Source organism: Ptychodera flava, chromosome 9 (genome assembly GCF_041260155.1).
Source record: "Ptychodera flava strain L36383 chromosome 9, AS_Pfla_20210202, whole genome shotgun sequence".
In the NCBI taxonomy this organism is placed as follows: domain Eukaryota; kingdom Metazoa; phylum Hemichordata; class Enteropneusta; family Ptychoderidae; genus Ptychodera; species Ptychodera flava.
The window spans coordinates 30,769,668-30,796,276 of NC_091936.1; the positions used below are offsets into that span (position 1 = coordinate 30,769,668).

Sequence of the window (26,609 nt, forward strand, 5' to 3'; positions counted from 1 at the left end):
ATACTTTCGTTTGATAAAGTATGATCATAGTTTAATGTTTTAATCTTTGATTGGCAGAACTTCCAAAGCTGTCTAAATAATGGCTATTTTAGCAAAATACAGCTTAGTCAGGCATCCCTTGCATACTGATTGAGTAAAGAAGGCGACAATATGCTTCCTTGTGAGTGCACGGTCAACGTAGAGTTGGTGGTCGATTCGTGGAAGGTACCGTAGGACACAGAAAAGCATGAACGCAGACGACAGAAGCGTCAATTAAGGGTGATCGAGCTACTAATTTTCTCACCAAAAATTTTCATTATTTTTCTCTGACAGTAAGACTTATATGTGAGGATGAGATTACGACAAAAAAAAAACAATATGTCACAAGATTAATTTGGCAGCTAGAAGGATTTAAAATACACCCACTTTATCCCATTCAAATGTCAGAAATTATGAATCTCCATTAAGCGTTGCCTAACCCGATATATTTACTTTCAGTTCCTTTCTTGAAATGCTGCACTTGTTTTATTTACATGTGAACCACATTGAATAGTAAATGAAAGTTTGAGGCTATTTTCGGCTAAAAATGTGCATAAGAATTTAAATTATCACTTCTCAGGCCTTCCAAAACAACAGTTAAAGCTGTTGCAAATTTAAAAGTAATGACCACGCCTTATCCATACTTTTTAGAATTATTTAGATTTCCAATCCAACAATTTTGTTTATTTTCACATAAATTATTGTTCAGATATTGTACATTATATGCATCAAATAAAAATATGGAGTCACCAGCCTATTTACAAAGCTACATCGCTTAACATCTTAACATCACCCCCTTCCCATATCTGAAATAGGAAAAATCACGATTTGATGAGGAATATGTCCTTTTCAAGTTATTTTGTTGGAATTTTTAAATACTTTGTAAATATATTAGCATTCAAACATTTAAAACTTACAACTTGAAGAGAATATAATCTAGATGGGATTCGAATCGTACAGCACCATTGTCACCTAGCGAAGTCATCGCAGTCAAAACCGCTTGGCTAAATTCCCAACCTTAAGGGAGTGGTTCCATGACCGAGCTCTATAGTTGTTACAATTTTGTCTGACTGCGTCCCCTTTACACGCTGTAGAGTTCATGAAGCACCTGCACACACTCGGTATCACGCATCGGTAACAAACTGTTATCAAAGCAATGAATACATCGATTAAGTAGGCGATAGACATACTTCAATATTGAACATTCCACAAATGATATTCACAAGTTGTTTTCGGAGGATATACCGTGACGATCTTTATGGCGTCTTAGCTAGGGAGTCTTGGCGATAAATTTTACCAGTTGTATGACTTGTAATAAGGATAATGACCTTAGATTCCCCAACAAGACACAGTGTTAACCTCTGAATAATCGATACCCTGTTATTATTCCACTGCGTGACAAAGAAGGGTACAAGGTATAGACATTGGAAAGGTCGTCGTGATCATATAAGTAACAAATCGGGAGAACAGTGTCCCGTTTTTCGTCGTACAAAAGACGCCACATGCTTCAATATAAGTACAGGTTCAAATAAACACTTTAATGTCCTGATTAAAACGATATATATATTACATGCGACACCGAATAACCAAGGAAAAAAAACCCAGAATATACATAATCTCTTTATATACTCAAATATAGTTCACTAATTACATTCTATAGTGAAGGGATATTCTCTCATCTTGTCTCTTGTAAGTTACAGCTGTTCTGGTATCGCCGTCGTTCAAGACAGCTATGAAAAGCATTTCCTGGGTGAAAAGTGTCTACTAGTAGAGGGTTTGTGCTGTAGCATTGCTTGCAATATGAGAGCAATCAACAGAAGCTTTATACACGAAAACAGAAAGTCATAACAGGATCTCATATAAGCAACATTTTACTGATACTTCCATACTTTCTAAATCTGTAAAGCATAAGTTCCTTTAAACCTTTCTTCGCGGTAAAAGTGAGAACACCCTTGGGGAACAACTTAAAATAGGAGAGCAATACGCCGGCAGCGAAATATTGAATAGATTGTACAGGCTGTAAAATGGTTCAAGCCGGGAAAGTATACAGCACGTTCCTCTGGATACTACGAGTATTTACAAAAAAATGGATAATGTCGGACAAATGTGTCCTCTGAAGAAGACCACACTTTTCATCCAAATTTAATGTCTAAACGCCTACATCAGCTGGCTTTGGTAAAACATCCTATCGTTGATTCTTTGGTGTATGATTCTTGTAGATTCCTCTTTTGGATACGTGATATCGCTACTACCCCTTTCAATTATAGGCCCTCAGAGAGAAAACTCTGCTTTGGATAGATTAAGAGCTATGTATGTAATAACATGAGAGTGTGTGTGATTAAGTACAGACATATAGACGAACTTTTATTTGCTGCACAAACTTAACTGAAAAGCTAATAATATTTTTTTGTTTGATGTGGCATAACTAAGTGACAATTATCAATCTTGCTTAAGGTGTCGAGCCACTAGATTTTTATCCAACATTTGGTTTTTTTTATGTTTTTATCACTGAAAGATAAGTAGCGTCAAGAAAATGAATTTACAAACGAGAAATGAAACGCTTGAACATTTACTAAAACCAAAAGTTTACAACAGCATTTCAAAATATGACCATTTCAAGACAAGCTATCTATATGCAATTGCGTCCAGAAAAGCACTAGTAACATTTTCTTCATAGTATGCAATGGCGCCTTTCTGTATGAAGGACAAGTTAAGGGTTCCTGTAATCTATTCGAAAACTAGGCTCGAGTTCAGCGAGGACTCAATCACCGTCGTTCGGATAGTCATATAGTTGATACACGCTGGCATTTTGGTGCAGATAAAGAACCATCGGTAAAATAATGTTCAATGTTCCCAAAAAATGTATCGTGCTATTCTATATACTTCTGTAGCTCCCTTCTTGCAAATTCGCGAGACTGCAAACGAACTACATCATTGTCTCTGGCTTTTCACATTGAACACGATTGGAACTAATTTTGGATAATTCATGGTGAAGTAATGTCGATTTAATCTGCAAATTAATGTAATCTCATCTGCTTTTCTTTTTAAGTTAAACTCTTGTTTTATGAGTAATTTGTAATTTTGGAACATTCAGCTATAGGGCACCTAACACTTTTGAGAACTTTGAAAAATATGAATATCCAATTATCCCAAATTAGTTCCAATCGTGTTGTTGTTGTTCTGCTCTTATGCACACATGTTTCCGAGACTTGACCCTCTGAAAATGGTTCCATTAAACATTATGTTCACATCATAAAGACGATAAAATTATAATTGCGCTTAATAAGTGGCGATGTGATTATAGAAAGAATATGAACACACTTAGAAAGGCTCGGCATTTCCACATGAATATGGTAACGAAAGCAGTTTTTTATACTTTCTTCCAATTTTACTATTTGTATTCAAGTTTTTCTTTTTTCAGTTGGTACTAAGATTATAATTGACCTTTAAAGCTATATGTGCGGTCGTTGAAGGCGCTATTTTGATTCTTGGAAATGAAAATCCTTCATCGTATACCTTTAAGCGTAACGAGGTAACCACCATTGAAACACAATCGGAAACAGTCCGATGTGCATTTGCAGAGAGAACAAACACACGGCTAAATTTGAAAGAAATGATATGAGAAATCGTACGCTTGTTAATGAAAACAAAGTTTTGTCTTTCAAAAAATAATCACAAGATACGATCATATCACATGTAACTTCAAAGCGCTCTTTGCTTCCGTTGTTGAAGACACTGTATCGACTCGGCGATTTGTGGAAATACAAGCAACCTCTCAATGGTTTCTGATGCCATCGGCATCGCTATGTACAATCTTTAATGTCTTTGAAAAAACATAGGATATATGACGAATATTTAGCTATGCCGTATTAAAGATACTGTATATACAATGTGTTCAAATGCTATCATATCAGTGTCTGATTAAGATTGACTAATTAGTTGAGCTCGGTGATTTTTTTGTTAAAAAGTTAAAGTACACCAACCTCATGTCTACATAACGACACCCCAGAATAAAACTTGAACATTCAGCTGCACTTCATGGTTAACACTCGAAAGCAACGTACAAGAAATAAATCATATATTTACATATCTAGTCACGTTTGTAATGTTAACGTCTTTGCGTATGGCATCCAGCGGGCGTCGGTACGGGGAATTCACTGGTGGCGTGGACATTGTGCGCGCGCGTGCATGTATTCCTCAACGCAAGCGAGAAATTGTGGCAAACTGCGTAGTGCGTGTCGCATAGCAAAGAGGGACACCCTATCACCTTACATGGATAACAGCCGAAATACGACTGCGCCTAAAGTTAACTTACATGGAGATTTTGATGACCTTTGCTGAAATAATAAAGTACTTTTCGGGCGAAGAACAGAAATATACTTCATTTCTCTTTGCTACGTCACATCGTCCATGACGACAGATTCTACTTCAAAGGGAATATGAACTTAAACTCATCACAATCTCAGAGACAACTGCGCATGTTTGAAGCAGTTATCATTGCGTACCCACCAGAATTGCGACTTTATGAAATTTGTGAGTCTCTGAAGTGTTGCAATAAGCTTACCGAAGAAATAAAAAGCCACAGCAGCTAAAGTATGCATATAGGGCGCATGCTCGTACCCAAAAGTAACATATGACGTCACTATACACGAATTCGAGGTTCCATAATTTACATGCAGTCTACATCATGTGATTAAAAAGACCATCTCTTTTTCTTGTCTTTTCGAAAAAATAAACAGGTTGATATGTATCTTCATCCCTCTCTGTACAATTTTTCCATGCCGATGTCACCTGCAGATTATTCTAGTCATTTAAATCTCCACCATTTCTTCTGGAATCAGATTTCCCCAGTGCCACGCAAGCTTCCATTTTTGAAACCATACATATTTTTAGCCCTAGATCGTACATATTAAAGTTGTTGAAGAGTCGGTCACCGTGGCTTTTTTCGACGAGTACTACACATCCGCAACTGCTTTGAAGTTTGACAGTATAAGGTCAATGCGATTAGGTTCTACTTTTAGTATCCCGCCGCTATGTACAGAAGGTTTTCGTTCGATTTTTTATGTCGTCGATGCATCAATGCACACGCTTAAAGTTGCTAATATTCGCTATTGTACTCTCGTTACCAGTATGTATTTATAACGATTATTCGATATGGTACTGACGTAGGGATGGATGTCTCTAGAGGTCGCCCTTTATGTCGATCATAATCGACGATAGCCGAGATCATTAAATCATTGAGCAGTTTGATTGTGAAGTTGTACGCCCATCGCCGTGGAGGGAAGATAAACCAAGCAAACAGGGATGAGAACTGTCCACGGGTATGGCGACAAAAGTGGTCTCCTGAAGCAGAGAGTCCGATCACTTTCCCAAAGAAAATACGGTCAAGTCACTTCACATGGTTCGCTCGAACGGTTACACTTTTTTCCAAGAGCGATGATAAGGCTTTCGGCGAACGGAAGTTTTGTGCCGAACTCCGGCGAATGTCAACGGCAAAATTTTCCTCCACACTCCCCTCGGGGCGCTCCTTCTAGACGTGCGTCGGCTCCACTCCATTCGGGGTACCGTTGCTGTTCATCTGCGAGACCACTTCGATCTCCGTCCTGGATTCCTTCGAGTACTTCCTCTTGGAGTCTCTGAATATGTTAAGGGTGATGTTCAGAGTGAGTCCCTGCCTCGATGCCGAGCTGACGATCGACTGGTTTCTGGAGTTTCGGCTCCGTGCCAGCGAGTGGCTGTCTCTCCAACGGGTGAAGTGTCGCCGCATAACGGACTTTACCTGGCGAGTAATAGACAAAAAATGAATCAACATTTAGAAGTAAGGTTCTTCCATTATTTTGTTTTACTTCAAACTTTGAATACCTAACACCGGACCGTATTCTCCTTATGATGGAAATCAATGCTTTGCTGAGAGTGCCTTCAATGGTGAATAAATACAATATACCCCCTAGGATAATGTTTAAATCTACCAAAGTTTATTATGGGTCGAGTTTTCTTCCGTCTTTCCTATCAAGGGGAGGATATGAAGAAAATGGTCTATGTCAAGAGGGGAACAGAAATATATAGCCCTATATACCTATACCAAAGTTGCTAGGGAGAACTGTATACTTCCTGTGACGAATTCTACTTCCGACTTGAAAGCAGACACCAATGTCGGGATTGAAAATACGGAAATTGGGCATTTTTCAAAGACCCTTGGAAGCGGGTTAAAATACCGCTACTTGATATATCAGTTAAGCACTCGTATAGTTGCATGACCATAGGGAGAGAACGTTCACACCATATCGATAATCGACAAGAAAACTCCATTTAGAAGATATACTACATCTTCCGTATTTGACGACTACGGGAATTGCAACTAGTGGACGAAAAGTCGGCGTTGAATATATAAACGACCGGAACTAGTTAGCAGTTTATCAAAGGAAACGCAAATGAAGTAGAGGTGTGATCTACGTATACATTATGCTAACAATGTTCCATCGTATATTCAACCCTACATGACAACTTTTCCCACACAGACTTAGACGGGGTGGCTGTGACCAATCTTGAATGAAATTGGTCTTAGCCACCCCGTCTATTAAAATTCATGAGTTTACTTTTCTTGTGTACGTACGTACTTATATCAGATGGAAATCTGAGGATTTGCGATTACATCAGGTTGAGAACCCCCACACGAGAGCAATGAATTAAAATTTCTCTTTGCAAAGCATGCGGACAAATTTGTTGGTTCCACACATGTCACTTACTCTTTACAAAGCATGACAAATTAGTTGGTTCCACACATGTCACTACAAATACAACACTAACGTTCATTCGAAAGGGACAATTTGAAGCCGCCTATTAAAGCTCGTACCCGTGTGCAGTGATATGTTCGTCGGTAGCGCTGTGAATGAAACATGCACACAGCGGCCCACACAACATCGTAAGCTTACTATCGAAGTATTTGTACGTGCGTGGTACGTCCGTGATCGTATTTGAGTGCATAAATTACCGCAGGCTACCACTACCAGTAACTCGCGGTCACTGGAAAAGCCGAGGGTAGCCTAAACTGAATTTTCCTGTAAACGTCTTAATTTTCTTAAAGTACATCACAGCAACTGGACTGCGAGTCTCCTCTTTGAAAATACATTCTATGTATGTAAAAAATGTGAAAGAGGCTCCCCACCTAACTATCCAAAATGTTTTTGTGTCGAGTTTGTGTTTGATTCGTTTCAAAACTGTGTTCCTACATTCTTATCCGATTGTTTGTGTTGACAAAAAATGTTTGTTTTGCCTCGGATATTTGTAGGGAAGTTTGGATTAGTGTGTACGGTAATGTATTGTTTGTGTGGGGAAAGCTAATGGCGAGACGCAGCCCGACCTATTGTGTTACAGAGTTGATGGAGTGGCCCTTTGACGCTTGCGTTTCGAAACCCGAGTGTGGTTTCTCATCAGTCGCAGTGTAGATTCTTTCCTTAGTTTGTGTTTGTGAAAAATTATTTTAATGAATTTTAGTGGTCTTGCTCTTCGAGTAGCGAGGCAAGTATATTAATGTTCGGGTCTTGTTGTGAGTCCGTTTAGTGGTTCAGTTTGTTTGTTCTATGTTTCTTTACTTCAGTAAATTTTGTTTTGATTAGTGTGTCTTTCAGATTTTTGCCGAGGTTTGTGAATTTTTAGGCAATAAGTACCACTGCGGGGTACGGATTTTATATTTCTGGATCAAGATACTCAAAAGTATCATGATCGATGTGTTTCTTCTCGTACATTTTGTTTAATAGTTCGTGTACTTTGTTTACTGTTTGTTCTGTGTCGTCACTGGCTAGTTGTGTATAATACTTAGTGTTGCGTAATTGCCTTTCGCATTCGTGTACGTAATCTTTTGTGTTGACCAAGACGAAAACCCGACCCTTGTCGAAGGGTTTTATGGTAATTTGTCTACTGTTTGCAAGCTGGTTTATCCACAGGGGGCAGATGAAAGTCCCCTGGGGTGGGGAGGAGGTTTTCTTTGTGCAACGGTTTACCTTTAATATTTGATTTTATTAATTTTGACTGTGATATTTCAAATAAAGCTTTCGACTCCAAACTGTCTGACTGTGTTTCCACTTCCTTATCTCCTCTTCAACCAGTGCACATACCACTCTAATTGCTGCGCAAACATTGCCAACTTGTTAATGACTGAGCGTATCAGCGGATTAGCTTATTAAGTCAACACCACAGCCGTCCCACACGTAGTTAAATGCGTGTGGGACGGCTGTGGTGTTGACTCAATCACTTAATCCGCTGATACCACAGGCGACCCAATAGGTTCTGAGTTTTTCACACTGTTTTCTCTATCATTTTCTCTTCTTTCTTCATGCTCTGAATGATCGGATAAATAAAATAAATGGTTTATATAACCTAACCTAGCCTCTGTGACTCTTTATTTATTTTACACTCCATTACAAGGGCGTATATCTCTCATACACACATGCTGTAATTAATTAGTCAACACAACTAATTATGCTAATCCGTGGACTTATCAGAGGTTGGTCAACATCGGAAAGATAGTGATGTTAATGAAAAAGGGGAAGGTATGAAGATTGGGAAACATGTCCCGAGGACGTCCGTAAACCTAGTGGACGCTTATATATTCATGATATGCGCAAACAAACACTGCTCATTATTCAAAAATAAACGGGAAGTTAGATCGAAAGGAACGCTGGAAACGCGCATGCTTTTCGTTGCCAAGCGCCAAATTCTAACATAACTAAGCAGACATGGTCCTGCTCCATGTAACAAATGCCACCCAGAAAGTATCGACCGACCAAGCAGAAAAAGATCGCCGGAGTTGCCATTTCATGAGTTTTTCAACAAAATTATATAGATGTATGCTTCACGTCGTCGTTTTCTGCGAGTGTATATACCGAGTATAATTTACAAACCGCGTCGTGATTCAAGGCACAATGGTGACACATTAGCAGGAGCACACACTGGAGAATTTTGGCCAGCACTGTGAATTTTTTAAACCAGTCACCTTCACTTCTCTGCACTCGCTATTAACTCCATGTCTACCGCTAACATATCGTTATTTTCTGTCTCAAAGTACGTACCAGCAATAGGCCTTTGACGTTAAAGTGGTCGCTACTAGTCTAAGGAATTCATCGATTTTCAATCGTGCCTTATGCTGTTAGCAAAATTCCCGAAAGAAGCGGCGCACGGGCTATAAAACTTCGTTTGTACTGTTAGGCTAGCTTTGGGTCCATAGCTGTGGTGTTTTCGGACGGGATTTCTGCCTTTTACGGCTGGTTTTGACTTTAACGTCACCACCACAGCCATGGGAACGTCCATGTTCTGCCCGACAGCATGCACGCTTGTCGCAACTTTGTTTGTCGATATTTCGAAAATTTTCCAACCAAATTGCCATCACTCATCGACAACATGGTTATTAGGGGCCTACCACTACCAGAAATCCGCTCAAAAATCACCAAACTATCGCAGTTTTTCCTGCTTTTTCCGACATGACTACTCGCAGACCGTTCTTTTTCTGGCGTACAAGGAATTGACGAGGCTCAGAGCAGCCCGTCACTAAAGTCACCTGAGCGGTGACCTCGCAACATCGAAACACAAACTGACATCACCGATGATGTCGGCCACTACGTTAAGAAGCCTGTGAGAATTTTTACCAGCACTGTGAATTTTTTAAACCAGTCACCGTCATTTCTATTCACTCGCTATTATCTCCATGTCTGCCGGTAACATATCGTTATGGAGAAGTTTAGTTACACGTAATTACGTTCCATCATGCATCAGCTGATCAGTGATACATGGAGGTAGTAGAGACTACCTCCATGGTGATAACCATACGTCGCGTACGTGTAGAACATATACGTTCGGAACGGCAAACAACACCTCTACACATACAAAATGTAGTCATAATTACGTGTATTATTTTTTAGATATTCTTGATGATTTCCGCGAATTTAGACAAGAAACCTTGTAAACTATCATGGAAAACATCTTTGATATCATAATATTTCGTAGAGTTTGCACCAGCGCAAGAAGTACTTGCTATATGATTTCCTTACATGAACGAAATGTTGTTGTCTCATTCCACTTGTTATCTGACGCCGCCCCAAAGAGTTCTCCAAACCATATAAAAAACTGTATCAAAGAAAATCGGCTGATTTAATTCGAGGATACGAGCTAGAATATTCCTCATATAAAAATTAATGTTTCTTAAAACTTAAACGAATTTCCAATGTTTGTGAGAAAAAATACAGCAAAATTATCGAGAACGCACAGCTAAACTGAAAGGCAGACCACCGTCCGTACACCCACGGACGGCGGGCAGACAAAACCTTAGCCACCCTATTGAGAGAACCACGCTTACCACACGAACTTTGACCCTCGTCAAAATCAGACTTGTCCCTGGGAAATATGTTTACAAGTTTGCCCACATATAAACAACGTAAAGGTCAAAGGTTTCAACTTCCGACTTCCTGCTTTACGGACGTCCTCATGCCATGAACTGCAGGCAAGGCACTGGCAGGGTTTGCACTGTTCGCGACCATTTAAACGTTTGAAATAAGAGTAGCTGGCTCTCCTCGGCCATCGAAATACATTGGCTGCAGTAGATTTTGGATAAATGGTCATGACTGGCCGCAATTTGGTAATTTCTGGACACATTTCAGGAGAGCTTCTTACCTTCCCGTTTTAGTAACCATTCATATCTTTCGCGATGTTGACCAACCCGTAAAATCCCTGATAAGTCCACGGATTAACACAATTAGTTGTGTTGACTAATTAATTACAGCATGTGTGTATGAGAGATATACGTCCTTGTAATGGAGTGTAAATAAATAAAGAGTCACAGAGGCTAGGTTAGGTTATATAAACCATTTATTTTATTTATTCCGATCATTCAGAGCATGAAGAAAAGAGAAAATGATAGAGAAAACAGTGTGAAAAACTTAACTCAGAACCTATTGGGTCGCCTATGCTGATACCGACAGCGGATTAGCAAGTTGGCAATGTTTTCGGAGCAATTACAGTGGCGTATACACAAGTTGGAGAGGAGATAAGGACTTGTCGGTAATATATAAGCAGTCAGACGGTGTGGAGTCGAAATCTGTATTTGAAATACCACAGTCAAAATTAATAAAATTACTTGTAGTAATAAAGAAAGCAGTCAGACGGTTTGGACTTGAACTTTATTTGAAATATCACAGTCAAAATTAATAAAATAAATAAGGTAAACCGTTGCACAAAAAAAACTCCCTCCCCACCCAAGGGGACTGATTTCTTTCCCCTATGGTTTATCGCGATTCTTTGGGCACGCGACATGTTTTGTTTCCTTGTTTGAAAGGGTATCTCTAGAAGTGCGAGTTTAGCAGCTTCAGATAGCTTTCAGGTTTTTGTATTTTTTGCTGTTCGTGGAGTCCAATTTGACTTTTCTTTGAATTGGTCATAAAGGTGCGGGATTGCTGGATAGCCAAAATAGCCAGCTTTGACATATTTAGCAGCTATTCAGCTAAGAGGGTTTACAGCAATGACTCAAGGGATAATTAGCGGCTATTCAGCTATTATGTTTGGGACCTAATGACGGAAACTTAATAGCTGCTTCGGGGTTGTTGAGCAGCTATTCAGCTATTCTGCTATGATACCAAAATCCTTGGCTATTCAGCTATTCAAGCTAATAGCCGTTTTTAGCCGCTATTAGCCAATGTTAGCTGGCTATTAGCTGGCTATCAGCTATTTTCTTATCGATCATATTCATGCAAAATCACTGTCATGTTTTCCCGTATTAATTATTGCCTTGCCTGGAAACTGATACTCTCATCATTAACACGCCGAATGAGGTGACATACAATTCGTACGTGTATTTTCTGACTTTTTATTACATTTCAACATTTGCTTTAAACTCGAGAAGTCTTCCAATGTCTTACGATGCGATTACTCTTGCAATGCAGCACCTGTTTGTCGATATCTTTCTTATTTACACCAATTATTCCCACTGCCGATCTTAGTGATCTCGCAACTGCGCTTCCGCTTTTCCACATGAACTTACTGGTCGCAGTTCTTTGTCTGATTTAGAACCTGTGTAATCAGTCATTCATGTTTGTCGCCGGGATTAGTATTCTGTTAAAACTTGTAAAGTGGGCATAAACATTACCAATTCTCATGTACAGCGTGATCTTTTGGCGTGATTCTACCCTTCGCTTATAACTTAAAGACAATGAACAAAATTATCACGTTCACCATTTCCTTCGTAGACCCCCGATCGACAAGAAATGCACAATGCAATTAGGTATTTCTGAAGTAACCGAACATTTGATATTACTTTCTTGGTTCTACCCATATTCTCGCACATCTTTCATTTAATACAGAGGCCAAGCCAAAACAACAGCCTATCGTCCTAACGCTTGTGTATCTCCTATGTAAGTACTTGTCAGTTGTGGGAAGTCTTCTACAAACAATTTTTGTGTTCAGCTGCAAACTGACATGCATATTTAATAAGTCTTTGAACAAAAGACAATGCAAAACCCGTCACTGGTATTTGATTAGCCTCTGCGTGAATGTCGGTACAATTAATCACATGAAACTTTTCCAGACACAAGCAATCACATGAAACCTTTTCAAACAGAGACTAACTGACCATAACTACTCTACCGCTCAACCAGCCATGTGACTTAATATATTTCTTGGTTCTACAAATCGCAAGATTCCCCGATCATTTCATTTTACAACAAAATTTTTCATGCCAGTGAATGAAATCCTCAATACGTACAATTTGTGATTTCTTCAGCTCTCAATGCAGAAAAAATGCCATGTGCGGTGGTTAGTAGAATATTACACTTGCATGATAAAAAATATCTTCCATAAAGAACTCAATACTACGTTCTTGGTTCTACAATATTTATTCAGTATATTTATGAGATGTCTAATTCTTTGTACACCTAAGTGAAAGTCACGCTCGTAACTTCCTTGGTAATAAGTAGCAGACATGTCCACTGCTTAGCTTGTAGCCAGCTAATAGCTGGCTAATAACAGCTAATAGCGGCTAAAAACGGCTAATAGCTTGAATAGCTCAATAGCCAGCCCATTTAGGCCGCGGGAGTTGTTAGCTGGTAGCCAGCTAATAGCTAGCTAAGAGTGGCTATTAGCGGCTAAAAACGGCTAATAGCTTGAATAGCTCAATAGCCAGCCCATTCCGACCTCAGGAGCCAGCCCATTCCGACCTCGGGAGTTGTTAGCTGGTAGCCAGCTAATAGCTAGCTAAGAGTGGCTATTAGCGGCTAAAAACGGCTAATAGCTTGAATAGCTCAATAGCCAGCCCATTTCGGCATCAGGAGTTTGTAGCTGGTAGCCAGCTAATAGTAAGCTAAGAGTGGCTATTAGCGGCTAAAATCGGCTAATAGCTTGAATAGCTCTATAACCAGCCCTACAATAATCATTTGTTTTTAGCTGAATACCTACTACGTTTATTAGCAGCTAAAAGTGTCCTGTGGAAATTAATAATAGCTTCAATAGCCACAAACAGCTAAATATAAGCTATTCTTATTGCTAACGTAGCTATTAGCTACCTAGCTATTTAGCGGGCTATTCAGCTGTGCAGCAATCCCGCACCCCACTCGAATTGGTGTTGTTGCGATTGTTTGTGTCTCATGATGTAGCGTAGTCACATTTTACGACTATATTTGTTGAAATCCTGAGGTGGTTTTAATCTATTTGGTTTTGTTGGTGTCCGAATGAATTTTAAGGCTTATGCCTAGTGCTATTTTCATCGACAATTCTGTCCCATTTTGTTGACCAACCGTTGAACCCGACAAGATACTGACACGGTCCTTCTTCAACTGCAACTATTTTCTTCACTCCACCCTTTGTCCATTAGTAACAGTCATCGAGGGCCTCAACTTTTCACCTACTGAGAACGCGTAATGAACCATGTTTTCTGTGTTTTCCGATGTTTGGCTTAATTGCTAATGACACTTTTAATTTTAATCGTTTTCTAAGTCAACTATCCAAGCATTTTAAGAGGGGTGATCAAAAAGGCCAGAACAGCCAATTTGACCAACCGGGTTCAAGATCCCGGGAAAGGTGTTAAAAGTGTGCGATAGATGTGTTTACGACATAAACATTACGAACAGTAGGATTAAGATAGGTATGAATAATCCAAACTGCCCAGTTTCTGTGTGGGGAAAAGTTGGAATGTAACACCCCAGGACATCGAAGAGCATTTGTTGATTGTTGAGCTTCATGGTATGCTATCATGTTCTATATCTACTACTGAATGCATATTTCGAAGAGCACGACCAATTCACAAAAAGGGGGGCTCATGGCTTGCTCTTAGTGTCCATTGGATTTCTTTCGATGGCCGCCTTTGGTGGACAACGCAGGACAGACTTGCCATTATTATGTTTGTTATTGATGTTGTTGTTGTTGTTATTATTACTGTTTTTGTTTTTGTTTTTGTTGTTGATGTTGTTGTCGTCGTCGTCGTCGTATAATGTTTCACATGATGCCGAAGGCACACTGCTTGCCAGAGGGCAGAGCAAAGGAAACTGGTAAGCGACATACGGGATGGCTTTGCTTGCAGCAAAACTTGAGAGTAACGCAAAAGAATATGCTGTAAATCGTTATGAATCATAATTTGGTTTATTTGGCTTCTGAGAGAGAACAAAGCCGAAAATTCGCGAGACTTTGCCATGTGAAATCACCGGTATGGAAGACCGGTCACGACATGCGACATGCGACCTGCGACTTCAAAACTGCGACCTGCGTCCTGCGAGTTTGAAACATACGACTGCGACTTCGGCATTTAGACCAAGGTGTAGGCCTAACCTGCGACTTCACAACAGCGACCTGCGTCCTGCGTGTTTTGTCAAACTGCGATATCAGTCTTGATTTGTTCGCACCATTGCTCTGAACACGAGCCTGAAAAACACGAGGGACACCATTGCACTATATTAAAACAGCCGGTTTACCGCATTCTCGCGACCAGAGCATTATTTTCGCACCGCTGGCCTACGCAAAAATCGGCCAGCGAAAGAATTCAACCAGCGATAGAAGTGCATGAAGCTGTGACGGTAGAGAATTCCACAAACGAAGAGCACAAATTTATTTTCCTTCTTACGAAAGGCAAACCGATCTGAAATAATGCAATAGCAATAGGGTTTTAAACGTCTACATCAGTGTTTAATAGTTTCTGGAACTTTTCTGCCTACATGATCTAAAATATTATATACACACAAAAAATAATATGTACATATTATAGTATGTACATATTAGGCTTAAAGACTGAAAATAGGATTGTAGGAGGGTTTAATTATGTCCTGTTTTACAGTTTTAACTCGCGTTATCTATAAAGAACTTGAGTCGGTCTCTGGCTATTCATGGTTAGCAAATATGTTTGCACTTCTGTCAATATCAGTATTATATTACCATGCACTGCCTGTCGCATTTTGATTGGTCGAGCTGAACCACGTGACTGACCACAAATACACAGTAATGGTCTGTTTATATGCCCGTGAATATGAATAATACGATAAACAACTCAAAGTATCGTAACTTTACAGCTCAAACGTAAATCATAATCAATCACAAAATAAAATGGAGCACTTGTAGGTCAAGTGGAGATATTTTTTCTGAAAACATCTCCGGATTCGCCAATATTTTACAGCGCGCGTGACAGTGCGTCGCGTAATGCTCAGTTTCTGTGGCCCAGCTGTCGTTCGCCTCCTGAAATTTTCGGATATTTGACGGTTTTTCTTGGTTCGCTGATAACATAATGGAAATAACAGACTCCGCGCTGACCATTAACGTTTATTTGTGGGCGCGGGCTCGAGGAAAGCCAAATTAACGGGCTCGGCAAGCCTCGCCCGTTAATTTTTGGCTTTCCTCTCGCCCTTGCCCACAAATAAACGTTAATGGTCAGCGCGTCGTCCGTTATTTCCATATTAATTTTAACTGCTTTACTTTGCATATGTTATTTGTGTAGACAAATGTAGTCCGAAGTTAACCAGTAAGAATATTTTTATTTTTCCAACTGAACAAAAGTTGGATCAATTCGATTTTTTGACGAAAAGTAAAAATGAAATTAGACGAAAAGATGGCAACATCCGATGATCAATCACTAGAGAATTGGAACAAAACTGGAAATGTTAGAAAATGAACGACAATAACTGAAAATTCGAATGTTTGCAATGACACTGACGCAGTTATGATACAGGGGGGACAACTGATGAATTAAACAGACAGCTAGATGGTTATACCACAGTGAAATGAGGATAAATACCAGAGATTTCTAAAAATCAAAAAGTTTGTCGATAACATAAGGAAAGAAGCGAGGTAAGGCAGACGAAGAATATCTAAAATAATTTGAAATTATAATATAAACATATAAATGCCTATCACGTAGCATATTATTTTCCATGCATTAACACGGACTGTCAACATTTCCGTCATAAAATTATCTCTCCAGATGAAAATGAGTGAACTGGTGTGTACATGAATTGAGTTTTGCCAGACTTGGTGAACGATTTACCAAAGCGAAAGCAATGGCTTATTAATTGATCGATGTTGAACGTTAAATCTCCTTTCCACGTTTTACCACGTTTTACCCTTTGAGCGCTGTAATTTTCTCCCACCAAAATTTTAGTGCAAAATTTTACCAATTGTATGATTTTTCTGTAATTTTTTGATAATTTTGGACCAAATCGACATCACATTTCATTGGCTACAGGTTTTTCCCAATTTTTTGCAAAAATTGGAGAAAAATTGACAGGGGTTTATTATATAAAGGGGACAAAAATAGACTTTGGCGCTCAAAGGATTAAAGTTCACGCAAGACGCCTCCAATCTAATACTGAGGAAAACACCATGAAACGTTACATGTTGTTGTCGCATGTCGCAGTTGTGAAGTCGCAGGTAGCAGTTTGACAAACACGCAGGTCGCTGTTGTGAAGTCGCAGGTTACACCTAGGTCTAAATGCCGAAGTCGCAGGTCGCATGTTTCAAACTCGCGGGACGCAGGTCGCAGTTTTGAAGTCGCAGGTCGCATGTCGCATGTCGTGACCGGTCTTCCATAGAAATCACCGGTAGCGGAGGAGTCACGGTGCCAGCTGCCCTGGAGCGCCCCCAACCGCTAGCAGTGTAGTTAAAACAGTGAGAGGGCGCTCGCCACTTATCATACTCACTTCTCCGTTGAGGAACACGTAGAACACGGATACAGAGAGTCCCTGGGTGGACTGCAGGATTGCGTTGAAGTACAAGAACACCAAACGTGCCGGGATATTGTCTTTATCTGGGCTCATGAAGAACAAGACGTAGGTGAGACCAAGGAGGGGCAGGAGAACCACAGTGGCTTTCACGGCTTTCCTGGAAGAGAAGATGACGTAGGTAAATAATTGGTGGATATATATATATATATATATATATATATATATATATATATATATATATATATATTATATATATATATATTATATAATATATATATATATATATATATATATATATATATATATACATACACAACGACTGCTTCGTATTTTAACCAGCCATTAATAGTGACTTTTAATTTGTTTCCATCACTTTTGTTCTACCTGTAATTAAAATATCTGAATCTACTCCATATATCATGTTTAAATGCCTGGAGCTCAAAGTTCGACTCAGTTGTCGACATCGTCCGTTGTTATTGCAGACGACTAATTTTTTGGTCACTTATAACAATGCGTACTTTCTGAAATGTGCTAAATACTTCAGTGAATAGAAGAAGAAAATTCAACTGATTTCTCCAAAACAAGTCACAAATATATCATCAAAAGTTATAGCTATTGTCCTCTGAAGGAACGAAGGCCGCCATTTACGAGAGTGTGTTTCGCTGAATAAAACTATTGCAAAATTGTATTGGAAATTCAGTGTATGCCTTATCGCGTGCAATATTGTCGTGCAAGAGTGTCATAAAGTTGGAGTCGTGGCAATATCAGACAAAGTGTGGGTAATTTAGGTAAGGTATCTAACAAAAGTGCCAGTAAAGTTACCTATGAGAATGTCTGGGGCTACTTTCTATTCCCGCGCGAACTAAGTTGGAAACGATACGTACGCAGAGGGCGCCCAGTCATCTCAACAACTACATAAGGACATTTAATCACTGCTCGTGTAAGGGAGGCGAATTAATTGACTTGGCCTTGCTCTACCCCGCAACCAGACCCACATGACTGCCAAGCAAACGAAGTCTTGACGTCATCATTTCACTAAAAATATATTTCAACTTCTTTTCCTCGTGAGAAGTTTGTTATCCCATCCACTATTTGGCTTAATTTCAGATTATATCTCCAATGGCGAAAATGTACTTCCCTAATCGCGTTTGCCGTCATCAACAGTATCCCAATTCAATTCAGAACGACGGTTTTACGTAATACACTGATGTTAAATAATTTGGCATTGGTAACGTATCCAGGCTTTTATACGTGGTATGTCGTGCACACAGTGTGCCCTGCAGAAATGAGAGTCTGTGATTCTTTATTATTCAAGAAAAATCGGCAAAGATTCTGTCGCTTTGCCTTGAGAGATAATAAATGGAGGAATTAAAGTTAGCCGACCGAAAGAAATGTTGAAAATATCCACAGGCTAACAAACATGAATAGTATCATACATAAGTGGTGGCGCACATTTTGAGTTGACTCCAAGCGAAATCGATGATTGGCTTCTTGGCTGGGAGTGTTTCAAATTGCTGAGCGTAGCCTTGATTTAGTATAACGAAGCGGGAGCTACTCTATCTACTTCTTAAAATCTAAACGTGACCTTCGGCATATAAGTGCATTTGTGGAGCGACTCAATCTGTTACCACAAAATTATACATAGAACTCTGAGAGAGAGAGAGAGAGAGAGAGAGAGAGAGAGAGAGAGAGAGAGAGAGAGAGAGAGAGAGAGAGAGAGAGAGAGAGAGAGAGAGAGAGGAACTCATTCGTGTGGTTAATTGACTCACCTGTACTGCTTTGTCTCCAGCGTGTTGGACGCCCTCAACTTCGTAATTAATATTCTCACGATGTTGAAGAGAAATATGAAATTGATCTGGAGGATTGAAAAATGTTGCAATAAATTGACAGTATGACAATTATGAATCAACAAGCATGCGCAAAATGAGAAAACGACATACTGAGTGATATAAATTAGATCATTTTAGATTTTGATTTCCAATGCAGTATAATGCGTACGTAATTGGCAACATGCAACTGAAGTTCAGATTTCCAAATTTCAGACGGCATTCTGTATCACAAGGGACCCGAATGATTTCAATGAACAAAGGTTTTTTTAGCTATATATATATTCGACCAGGTGTACAGGAATGGTGACGGATGTATGATACTATTCGTTCAGTATACTGTTCGTTGTCGTCCATACAAAACTTACCAAAAGCACGATAATGATTGGTCCCTGGTAAATATAATCATACCAGCTGGCGCCCTGCGGGGGTAGCCAACACCTAAATAAATAGAAACACCGAGAAACATATCAATAATAAATGAATAAATAAATATACGTTGCGGCGTTGAAGGTACTTTTGGATGACATTGCACAGAATGACATCACTAACAACATCAGAATACTTTGCCACCATTGTGTACAGTGCATATGGCATCCTCCTGCAATCTCAACACAGAGATTGTATTATGGCGTGGATAATTGTAATCTAGCTAGGAAGTCTGACCAATTGCCACTCTTGGTGGGGCGCGCGGTCAACGACTTTTTAGCTCGGTAATTAGAATTATCCGCGCCGCTACAATCTCTGTATAGAGAGAGATCTAACTTAGGGAGCAGGTTCTCTCGTCCCGACAGCGCCTCTTTTCTTATGAAAGCCCCCTAAAAGCATTTCGCAATTTAAAAATAAACTAAATTTGTCACATAACTGTATAAATGGAATGATTGAAACTTACTCCTCGTCTTCGTACATATACTTGACTACCGCCCAAGCGAAGGTAAATATACACGGTACACCTGTCATGAAAGAAAAAATCAGGGAAAATTTTTACAATCTTTCAACTTTGAAGTCAAATTTGTATGAGAGGGTTCATGTATGTGGGCGTTTGTATAGATAATGCATATATCAGTTTATAAGACCTGACGTTATTCTTGTGTTGTTTTTATTCTGTTATGAATCTAACTATTCGTCGTTCCATAACATTTCCGCTTATCGTCATATGCCTTTACTATTTTAAAGGCCCGTTTGCTGTATCTTTATGTAATTTGCTTACCAAAAATTACCGTCAAATCTTCGCAGATATTTTTCAATATACTGTCTTTGAAAATGTCAGTATTTCGATCCTTGGCGATGGGTTTGGCCGATTGTGCACAAATTAACTCGCGGCGGTCGTAAGTCGAAATTTTCATACGTTCGTCGCCAGAGTTTGATAAATGTTGCCTGGTCACATGACACTTCGGTAAACATACTTCAGTTACTTTTGATTTCAAACCATTTTATCGAGAAAATGTTAACAAAGATTGAGCTCAAGGCGCTTTAAGCAAACACGCACACAGTCACGGTCAAAGACAACGGCATTATGCATAATTCGGTACGTTCTCGATCTACGGCTCAAGATTCATTGTATAAATGCAGCCCTTGGGCTTGTTTTATCAACACACACACACACACACACACACACACACACACACATACATACATACATACATACATACATACATACATACATACATACATACATACATACATACATACATACATACATACATACATACATACATACATACATACACGCTTACACCTGATCATCCATAGGAATAAAAATAGCCCCATGGATTCAATCCCCTGGAAAGGGAGAGCAATAGAGAAAAGGAAAATGGAAACAAACCAGCTTGATAGTACTTACACCAGCCGATGATCATGTAGATCCAAAATCTCACTTTTTCGGCTCCGAAGGCCATGACGATGACCGTGTGCAGATACAGGCCCTCTACCAACATCCAGAAGAAATTAGTTTCTTGAAAGTAGCTGTACGCTGTACTCAAAATACGGCATGCCCACTGTTTATGAAGACGAAAACGGAAAAGGATACAATTTTGAATTCCTCAAGAGTATTCGTGTGCGTTTCTGTATTGAACTTGATTGAATAGGACAATCGTCGGCCCCGAATAACTCGCATGAAACGCGTATAAATACAGAAAAAAAAATACTGAGTTATATTTTAACGTTTTTTTAACATAAGAGATTTGCAAACATGATTCATCAAGTTCAGGTCTCCGGTTTATCTTTTTATATGTGGTTGAACTGTTGTTACACATTGGCGTAGTGTTTTAGACTGGATTGATTATATGCAGCGTCTGGCAGGCAAAAGTTCATCATTTTGTGACTGAATGCTAGCGACATCCTGCAGAATTCAGTGGACACGCTAGACGCGCGCGATGGAGACAGATAAGCTTACTAGCCCCGAGGTCACGTGGACACTGACAAAGACGTGGAAAGACAACGAGACGCAGATATACAGAGGTAGAAAGGCAGAAACAAAGCAGGGTGACATAGAAGGATGTGGTCGATGCTGAAACACAGAGAAATGAAAAATATCTGTGGAGCGTTACATGACTAGAGCAGGTTCAAACCTGGTAAATATGTCGAGAGTAATATTTCAAATGACCATTATTTGAACTGACTGAATCCGTCAAAAATACATTTTCTTCGACCGTAGTGGACTGCAGTGTTCCACTCTCATATTTGATTTATTGCCATAAAATTCCTAGTCTAGAAACGTAAAACCACCCTGCCCACAAATAGCTAAAAAACTACAAAAATGAAAGAATTCGCATTATTGTGATATGTCTGCAAACGGTATACTTACAAGTAAAGCGACCAAGGACCAATATTTGATCTCTCCCCCCCCCCCCCCCCCCCCCCCCCCCCCCACCCCCCCCCCCCCCCCCCCCCCCCACCCCCCCCCCCCCCCCCCCCCCCCCCCCCCCCCCCCCCCCAAGAAAAAAACACGTTCTGTATCTTTCAGACAAAATGTCTATTTCAGACGAGTGCGTTCATGCTATTCCCATAAATCCGTCAATGGTTTTACAACGGTGAGCGAACTGTAAATGGTAGTATGGTCAGTAGCGGATGCGCTAGCGTAACGTCATAATTACAGCGAACGTCCTTTCACAGCCCCGGGAGAATTTCTACAGGACCGTATCTCATCAGAAACCAATCTTCCGTTTCGGCGATTCTGGTGATTCCACACGCAACACACGATAAGTAAAAATGGCGAAATCATGACATGAATAAAGTCAAGCTTAGGTGTGAAGCGCAAAGAAATGTGTGAGGAGCTCTGCCATAAAAGGAGAAAAACATACCACTCAAAGTTAAAGGCCACACTCTACGATGTCGCGAAGACTGGCGCCATCTATCGATCACTTACCCCATTCTTTTCTTTTACCTCCAGGCCGACTAACTTCAAGATGAAGAGGAACGCCACGTTGCGCAGTATAAATGTGCTGATCAAATTCCAGTGGATGTTGTTTCGAACGCAACGCAGACTCCTGTGATGAGGATAGCAAATTTTCAATGGAAATCGACATCTCAAATCAAGCAGTGATGACGTAATCACTTACAAAAGGGCAAGCTTACTATTAACGTCGTAAGTTATCATTAAGAGCATAATACGGTAGACCCAGGCAACAAATTGCATGCTGATATGAGATAGAATTATTTGATGAGGCCCAAATACTGAAGGTGCCTTCACTTTGGGTGAAAGCGACAGAGTATGAGCAGACAGATGCATGTAAACATGCGACTTGTCCTAGTTTTCCAATACAAACTCTCATGAGATCGCTAGGACTGGATTTCTATAAGACATTGCAATCAGAAATAAGCAGGGTAACTTCAATTTCGTCGAGGTCAAAACTTGTCACCACCTCGACAATGAGTAGCCACCACAAATGCCCCACGGGTAGTACTATTAATTGTGAGTAAATAGAAAATAAATTGGACATGTGCGCAGACGTGGTACTCTCAATCGGTAGAAAAAGAAATCTCTGACACTGAAATATCTTTCACTAAACCAATACAATATCAATAGCGTCGCATAAACAGGAACGGCAAAATTAATAGTCACAAGAAATTAAACATCAACATCCATCTATCAATGAGATCATCATGTCCATGGAATGAAAATTTGAGGATGGACCACAGACATAGGGACGGAATGTCAGAACGCCGACATGCAAATTATTTTATTCGCTGTCAATAGCATCAATACTTTTTTCTTGAATTATACACTTTATCTTTCCCAGTACAGAAATGTCATTTTGTTTTTGTTTTGTAAAAGAAGTGAGGCTGCAAAAAATGTTAAATAATTCGACCCCCCTTGTAGAGCTGTTGACTACTTACTTGTATGACGCGAAGATTACGAAAGCGACAATGAGCGCCACCAACGATATAACATATCCTAACAGGATGATCAGCAAGACGTTGTCAAGGTGATAGGACGGCATACCCTGCATTATCATAAAAAATGGACCATTAATTAATAAATATGAATAGTCACACTTTTCACTGTTTCAAAAGCAAACACAATCTTACAAGGCAGTGGTTTAGCCCTTGAAACATACACGGTAATAAAAGCTTATTAGAAGTGTTATTTTCATTAACGCCCCATTATCTGTAACTGTTCATGCATTTTTCATCAGTTCAGTTCTGTTCGCGCGTAAATACACGTCTGGGTTCCACGACTAAAATCCTGACGAGATCCCGAGAATTCAAATTGTCAACTTATGCAGCCTATGTAAACGTAATTGGTCAATGTCCTATAGTTGACAATTGAATTTTGGCTCCGGGCTACAATTCATCTGTCAACGATAACACTTTACCCATCCTTTATGGGGGGGAGGGAGGGGGGTTAGAAGAAAAAAGGAGAAAATCTCCTTTCAAGATCAAAGACAGTGAAAATATTACACAAGCAAGCAGCGTTGCCTGGGCCCAAGTGTTTGTCATAGTCGCGACGGTCATTTAGTCCATTTTCGGGAGTGTCATCGACACATGAACACCTGCACGACTTACTTTTGCTGAAAAATTCACCAGTTTGCTTGTTGCTATGGGCGTGGTCATCTTTGCTAGGGAAGATAGGGTGATATTTCAATCGTTTGTCAAGTGGAGTAGCTTTAACAATGTTCACTTTGGTCCAAAACATTTGTTTTCTTGTTGCTAAGAGCGTACCTACAGTTGTTAGAGTCATATTGAAATTTTGGTAGTATATTTGAAAATGTGTACTCTGCAGCACAGTGGAAACACTACCTAAAACACATAGGTTTTATTGTTGCTATGGGCGTGGCCACCGTTGTAAGGGTCATTTTGTCAATTTTTCATGGTGCCATTGCCAGGTCACTTGCACACTGAACAGAGGATACCTTCGCTGAAATCTCTACCATTTGCTTGTTGCTATGGGCGTGGCCATTATTTTCTAGGGAAGATACGGGGTGAAGGTGATATTTGGATTGTTTGTTAAGTGTAGTAGCTTTACCCATATTCAGTTTGGTTAGAAATACATCTTTTTTCTTTCTGCTAAGGGCGTGGTCACCGTTGCTAGGATAAGTTTGTCAATTTTTGGTAAAGTCATTGCCACTTGCACACTGCTGAATGAATGGTCTTGCTGAAAATACTACCATTTGCTATGATGCTATAGGCGTGGTCATGGTTGCTAAGATCCATTTCACAATTTTTTTGTGTTCTCATCGACATGTGTGTGTGTATATATATATATATATATATATATATATATAATATTATATAATATTATATTATATTATATTACATTATATTATATTATATTATATTATATTATATTGCCCAGTAGTTCGTTTTGCTAAACTGAATTGCTTGTTTGTTTGTTTGTTTGTTTGTTTGTTTGTTACCCGGAGCAACTAGAACAAAGACTTTGTTTACTGTTCTAAGCCTAGGCGCCTTGAAATGTATTGCACTGCCTGTAAGTTTTGAGAAATGAATTTGCGGACATGGTTTATAGGGATGCCTTCTTGTAATCTTATGGGCAAAATATGAGCTTGAATAATCTGCAGGTTGTCAGAAGAACAGTTTTGAATATTATTTTATGGTTATCATAGGTTTTTCTCAAAGACGAATATTGCCGAATACATACTTGTATTTGGTAGCCGTCTAGCTGAAACATAAGTGAGGCGAATTCTTTCCCGGATTATTTCTCATAATTCACGGACATTTGGAATCTACGTAATGCGTAATCATCACGCCAATAACTCATGAAGCACGACATATTAAATCGTTTCTCCCTGTGAATTCCAAGCGTTTATGCGCATGCCCTACGGTTATTATTACATGTTACACTGAATAATTTTCCTTTCTGAAAACACGTTTAAATATCGTCAGCGATTAACGAGTACGCCTAAGACAAATCGCCCCATACTGCACTGGGGATGCATCATTAATTTGGTCGTCTGCGGCGAACGCGGGTGTTGCAAACAGCAGTTTCGGCCGCACATCTGATGTACAGTCTCCGACGCTAGGTGACAGCCATCAACTGACGGCACGTTGTCAAACATCAAAAGCAACTACGTCACCAAAGCGTCTCTAGTGAGCCTACAAGTTTTGATGGGCACTTTGTTTTGACAGTTTAAATCCTACGCCCTTGTGACTAAGCTTGCTGATGACCCGAGATGGCCTTGATGGCGATTGTTCCAAACTTCAAAAACTCTGGGTTGAAAACCCACCCCGTGACCTTCAAACAAATGACCCATTTACCTGCGAATAAAGGGGTTAGACAAGAAGAGCTCAGCCTTGAAATTTAATGTCAAACTGATTGAATTTAACAGGTTTCATTTTCCGCATCATTTAATTCCGGGATAGCGCTTGCCAATCGCATCAATCCTTGTGTCATTTATTCGGGTTACAAAATGTTAAAACGGTCATACAGATGGAAAAAAGGTCCGCCTCGTGTAACAAATGTACCATATCGCCGCAAAACATAAAAGTACATCTCTCTGGCTGATTGGCTCGTTACAACATCTGGTATAACCACTTTTACTTCACATGAAAAATGCCTGGGTAACGCAAGTGTCAGTATTACGGCTTCATTTTGCCCCGATGAATTAGCCTGCGCCGCCATTGTGTGACGTGCTTTCGAATTTCGCAGACAACGTTTATGCCAAACCAGCACGTCTTCATTTGTAGATTTCGTGCCAGCGTGTGGGAGTAAAAACTGAGTTTTCAGTCGGGGCTGCAACTATAACAACATCCTCCACGTATTTGCAAAGGGCGTTGGCTCATGGCTATGAAAAACAAAACGAGAAAACATTATGGTTTACCGGGAGTGCGCACAGACCGGCCGCACTGTAATATGAAATACGCATGATGAGTGTTTTGGCCCGAGGGTTGTTTCGCTGAAATCACACTGAGTGCATGCCCATCTGAGGGATTTAAAGAAATTGAATTGTGTCCATAATTTAAAAGGGATGTTGCAAATTTTGTTGCTTTCACAAAAACTTCCCGCTTCGCAAAACTCTTCCGTCCGCGCATTTGGGGAGCTGATGTAATATAACGGGTGCCTGTGGTCATCCTGAAATCCAGTTAATGTTGGTCTACATTATACTTCTTCTCCACAGCTTCTAATGTT

The 26,609-nt window shown here is 39.8% G+C and overlaps 1 protein-coding gene across 2 annotated transcripts in view; it reads right to left on the reverse strand.

Annotated features, from left to right (window-relative positions):
• Positions 1–1,535: 1,535 nt before the first annotated feature.
• Positions 1,536–26,609, reverse strand: part of LOC139140635 (corticotropin-releasing factor receptor 2-like) — a 136,311-nt gene continuing 111,237 nt past the window's right edge. For both annotated transcript variants that reach the window (XM_070709994.1, XM_070709993.1), the window contains 8 exons: positions 23,360–23,466; positions 22,389–22,509; positions 20,865–21,018; positions 19,914–19,974; positions 19,390–19,462; positions 18,965–19,050; positions 17,172–17,352; positions 1,536–5,797 (listed from right to left, as the gene is read on the reverse strand). In XM_070709994.1, the coding sequence (XP_070566095.1) occupies positions 5,549–5,797; positions 17,172–17,352; positions 18,965–19,050; positions 19,390–19,462; positions 19,914–19,974; positions 20,865–21,018; positions 22,389–22,509; positions 23,360–23,466 (1,032 nt within the window). In that variant the 3' untranslated portion in view covers positions 1,536–5,548. The remainder of the gene's footprint in view (positions 5,798–17,171; positions 17,353–18,964; positions 19,051–19,389; positions 19,463–19,913; positions 19,975–20,864; positions 21,019–22,388; positions 22,510–23,359; positions 23,467–26,609) is intronic.